Source organism: Charadrius vociferus, unplaced genomic scaffold (assembly GCF_000708025.1).
Source record: "Charadrius vociferus isolate BGI_N301 unplaced genomic scaffold, ASM70802v2 scaffold900, whole genome shotgun sequence".
In the NCBI taxonomy this organism is placed as follows: domain Eukaryota; kingdom Metazoa; phylum Chordata; class Aves; order Charadriiformes; family Charadriidae; genus Charadrius; species Charadrius vociferus.
The window spans coordinates 186835-192151 of record NW_009646342.1 but is presented as its reverse complement, the minus strand read 5'-3'; the positions used below and the strand labels follow the sequence as shown (position 1 = coordinate 192151).

Genomic DNA, 5317 nt, shown 5'->3' with positions numbered 1-5317 from the left:
GATGCCAATCTTTGAGCCGTGGCCTTATGGCTCCACAACAACTACCTCGCAAAGGCAAGTATTTCAGTACCTGACAACAGAATTATTTCTTCTCTGAAGGAAAGTGCCATTTTCCCCTGTATTTTCCTTTTGCGCTAGTGCAGAATTCTAAACCACCTTCATATTGAAATGCGGTTGGTACTCCCAAACCAGCCAAGAACAGAACTGCAAGAACCAATGGGCAGGCAAACTAACAAGAAACTAGAGGTTAAACAGCAGAATTCAGAAACTTTGGGAGAAGCCTAATAAAGACAGGCCAATCTTGGTGAATACCAGCAAAGACAGTTCGGCACAAACACAACTTCCATAGTGACAGATAATTGTATTAAAATCTGCAACTTGATATTGGTAGTTATACTAATTTCAGTTTGTATTAGGCATGCAATAGCGTGATTACACTGTTATATATATTCGTGATATCTTTTTTTTTTTTTCCATTTAATGCTCTTTAGAATTTTAGTGCCCTGCAAAATCACATCACTAGAGAACCAATCAGCTGCTGCTTCTTACGAAAGTTTAGTTCTACAGCTAAAACAAGGTTTAAGTCTGTTCTACGGATCGGCTGTCGCTGCCGCAACCTCTGCTAGTATTCGCTCAGGCTGTGCCATTTGGCCACTGGCTTTCTAGGGTTCTCACACACCTCTCGCCAGTGTTCCACACCACCTGCGGTGATGCTGTGCGCTCCCAAAATCAGCCGTCCCACCACTTCATTTTTTGTGGTACGGTCGAAATCAATAACTAGAAATTCAATGCTGATGTCAGGAAGGAGATCGACGGGGATATCGTAAATGAAGGATTCGTTGAAGACAGGATTCAAAGTGCACTTCTTCACGTGAGTCTTCTTTTTTGCTATGCGCTTTCTTCCGTAATAAACATTCACCTTAACGTACGGATCTGCTGGAGAAGAGAGAGAAATAAACTAATAACACAGCCCAGTAATGCTCCTGGAAGTAACGGATGGGTTTAGCTTGCTGAACTTGAGCCAGCTCGAGAAAAGGGTGTGAATCTTGGCTACTCCCTCCAGCTCCCCCGGGAGAGGGGGCACTCTGGGCGTCTTTTCTCATTGCAAAGCAACCAGCTGATGTGAGCAGCACAAGTTCTTCAGGAGTTTCAACACTGCATGGGGACTGGGGGGAAGCAAGTCGCATGCAAATTGCGGTAATTAATCCTAGAAATACCAAACAGGCACCTGAGTGGCCAAAACTTTCACTTTTCACTGTCACCTATAACAAGAAATATTTTTACTCTACTTCAGGAAATAGCCCAAAGTGTCAAAACAGTTTTAAGTATTTGGAGATGGAAAACATTTACAGTGGAAGGTACCGAAAAAGAAGGAAGTTTAAAACAAAGCCTTCACTTTTCCATTAACTTCTCTTTGTCCCTTTATCGGTCAGCTTGCTGTTTACGCGGATGCTTGTTTAGGATTAAGATTAAGATACCAGGCACACAGTGCTTTTTCTTCATGTAACACAAGTTTTGAAGCTGGAAGTCACTTGTCCAGCTGACACCGGCTAATTTTGACTTTTTTTTATCCAACCGAAATGATGATCTTACTCATAATATAAAGATCATATAAAGAAGTGACGTCAGCCTTGCAAGACTCAGCAGGTAGAAGAAGTTACTGAAAAATTTATCCTGTAGCTGGAGACCATATATGGAAAGCTTTTTTTTTTTTTTCCAAGAAAGAGTAAAATTTAAGGCCTCTAACAGATAATTAAGCCTAGCCCGCATTCCTTCTGAGGCGTACAGGAGAAAGCTGCAAAACCAGGACTAAATTTGCTATCAGTCAGGCTATTACTGAATCTCAAGTTGATTCCAACCCTTTTCCCATAATCCTGAAGGAAACTTTGCTAAGGGGATTCAGGAGTCTGGGAATCTGTAATACGAAACAGGAAAGCCAGAGGAGCTGCTCTTCTTTTCAAACAGAGGAACAACAAAACCAGCAAAACCAAAACCAAAATGAACAAACAAACAAAAAAAACCCCACCCAACCCCAAAATTAATTGTTTCTCACGTCACATGAATTTACTCCTCTCTATTCTGAGTCTATCCCTCCTCTATTTTTTACACGTGCTCTCTCTTACCCTCCTCTTCTGGGGGCAGGGTTTGAGGCAGACGCAGCAAGCAGCGGCCGTGCCGTGGAAAAAGTGCTGCTAAGGGCAATGAGGAGTGACAGCAGCACGGAGGCACAGAGCCTGCACACTCCGGCCAAAAGCAACACGGAGATCTGCTAGATTTGGCAAATACCGCCTTCATAAACAAACCAGATGATGCCAGAAAGATGCAACTGTCGGTCTCGCAGTAGGAAGGATTTGGTCTTGTTTGTCTAACCATCTGTTAGGGAGTGACGGATCACTCAGTGATCCATCGCCCTTAGAAAGAGTTTGAGGAAAAGCGTGCAAACAAAGAAAATCCTCAGATCAGACAGGTGAAAAGATCTGAAAAGGAACTTGGAGATTTTTTTTCTACACATTTAGAGCTGGAGAAAATAGCTTCTACCTGAGAGGCCAGTGATATCCATCTTTGGCAAATGTCTGGCTTTAAGCACCACAACAGTCATTCTCTGCGCCACAGGCTGGTAAGACAAGGAGACTTGCAGCTCCCCTCTGCTAATGCATTTCTGTGAAAAAGAAACAGAAAGAACTTATTAGGACAAGATGGTCTTATCAATAGGGGCAAAAGTTGGAGGTCACCAGAGTTTCCTTGCCTAAAAAGCTGGAAAATTAGATGCAGGCCATTTTAAGTGCCTCAGGCAGATGGAGTCTCTGGGAGAAGGAACGAGTGAGCGAGCGGCACAGGGTAAATCACGCTGTGCTGTTCACCCTACGCCTGTTGGGCACAGCGAGCATCGCTACAGCCTCTCCCCTTGAATTCCGCGTTTCCATGAGGGCAAACCTGGTGGGCACCTGCTGATAGAAGAGCGGCCACGGCTGCCTTCTGAGGTCTGCTACTAGAGGAATTTGAGGGTTTTAACAACTTAAGTTTCATTGGCTTTGGTGGAGCTTGGACGGCCGAGCCCCTCGAGTTCTTTAGGTAAGCTTTGACCGCTCCACCATCACTGTAGTCTGCAAAGGTACAGGATAAAGACAAAAAGATAAAACCAGGTCTACTCAGTTAAACTGACTGTATATCTTTCCAAAGAGTAACATCATATTAAGATAATTAATTTTGGTCTCCAGGTGGCATTCGTTAACTTTCACTGAGATGGCACTAATTTAGATGAAGTTTAGTTGCTCTCAAGGCAAACGGTATCAGCAATAGGTATGAAATCGTATGGTGTCAGTAGCACACCGACAGCAGAGCTATTGCAGCAGCTCCAACAGCTGCCTGCTGAAGCTTTTAGAATCATAGAATGGTTTAGGTTGGAAAGGACCTTGAAGATCATCGAGTTCCAACCTCCCTGCCATGGGCAGGGACATGTACCTTTTGACTCTTAGTACCCGGTCCTCCTCCCGCCCCCATCGCTGTCTGGTACTGCTAACCCAGCAGAGCACGGGGGGGTGGTGTGCCAAATGAAGGAACGTTTCTCACCTCAAACCAGTGAAGCACTACAGTAAACGTCACACAAAATGCTCTGGGGATCACCCAAGAGGTGAAGCTGGTCTTTCAACTGCTGTCATTCAGCTTAGAGGGGAAAAAACCGTGCGTGTAAACTTAAACACGGAAAATGTTCATTATCATTTTGGTGGTTTCTTTTTATTCGAGGAGTTCCTGTGTGTTTAAGACAAGTTGTCCAAATGCAAGGAATGAAGGCTATTGCTGCTCATGCAAAAATCTGGGAGGAGAGCAAATCTGTGAGCAAGTTTCCAGCCCTGGAAGAGAAACGTTCAGAACTTTGGCTCCTTGGATACACCAGAACACAACAGCCAGAGAGAGCAGGAGGTGTGTGTTGTTAGAGTTTTGGGGTTCTTTTGGTCTGAAGTAATTTAATGCAGTTACTTCAAAGTGATTTGTATTCTTAGATTGTATGTTAGAAATTATTGGGAATGTTCATCAGGATGGGACGTACACCTTGCTGGCTTGGATCAGTGCAATAATTTACTGGGCTTTAAATGCAATTCTGTATTCCAGATTTTGAAACTTCCTGACACTAAAAACTTTGTTCAGTAACAGCTCCTCTGACATTGTGGAACTGCGCAGATTTTCAAGAATGCACACCTGGCACCAAGGTAAAGCTATTTTTGATTACTAATAAACGTTAAATAATTTGCACCCTTGATTAAATCTATTTTTATTTAGTGTGACTTCTTCCTCTATTTTTAATCTGTTACTTCTAAGAGATAGGGTCAATGCACTGAAAAGAATACTATTAAAAGAACCTAAGCCAGCCGCTTGTTTTATCATAATGTAAAGCATCCCAAGAATGTAAGAAAAGCAAAGGAACTACCAGAACTCTGGTTTTGTTGGGATTGTTTTGGTTTGTTTTGGGTCAGTGACATAGAGTCTCCTTTAAATAACTTTAAAAAATATATGTTAAATGCCCCGCATAGTAAAAAAAACCCTTTTCAAGTAAAATACTGCCACTGTAGGACATAATGAAGTATTTTACAGAGCCCAGCAACAATTTCCAATACCTTAAGGCAGTAAGTGAGCCCAAACACCTTCTACTGAACCTGAGGGATGGGTAGCAAAAATAAACTAAGCAAGAGAATAAAAATCTTAAGTCGCACCTCATCCTCCTACCTGAGCATAGTGTATTTCCTGAGGACAGAAGACATTTTCCCCAATGTAAGCCTTAATAGCTCCTATGGATGGCTCGTCTTTCTACTTTACAGCACTAGACACTAAGAGTGGGATTCATGTCACCTAAATTTTAGATGTCTACATTTGACAAAGCCATCTTAGACACACTTTGTTCTCAAGTGAGAAAAAAATGGAGTCATTCAGGGTAGGATTCATCTGAGCTGATTTAGACATCTGCTCCAGAACAAGAGGAATCACGTCAGACTCTGCTGACTATGTCCATGTATTCCCACTTAGGGCTTACAGTACCCATTCAGATGTAGATAATTACAAGTATAGGCGTCTAAAATGGTCAGACCAGACAAATCTCCCTCTCTAAGTGAGGTTTGTCTTTGCAGATGAATATCCCGTTATCACATCAGCTCTTTTACTTGGAGATGAGGACTTTGCCGTTTTTCTTGGCATCATGAGTTATAACATCCATCATTTCTTTGCCTAGATAGTGACCACGCCTTATCAAATCACCATAACCACACACCAGAGAACTGCCTAACTAAAAAAGCACAGCCATACAATACCAATGACACGTGTCTGT

The 5317-nt window shown here is 42.6% G+C and overlaps 1 protein-coding gene across 1 annotated transcript in view; it reads right to left on the bottom strand.

Annotated features, from left to right (window-relative positions):
• Nucleotides 1–255: 255 nt before the first annotated feature.
• Nucleotides 256–5317, bottom strand: part of SYT11 (synaptotagmin XI) — a 7125-nt gene continuing 2063 nt past the window's right edge. Inside the window, exons 3-4 of the mRNA XM_009893934.1 lie at nt 2539–2659; nt 256–933 (exon numbers count right to left, since the gene is read on the bottom strand). Coding sequence (XP_009892236.1) covers nt 623–933; nt 2539–2659 — 432 coding nt within the window. The 3' untranslated portion in view covers nt 256–622. The remainder of the gene's footprint in view (nt 934–2538; nt 2660–5317) is intronic.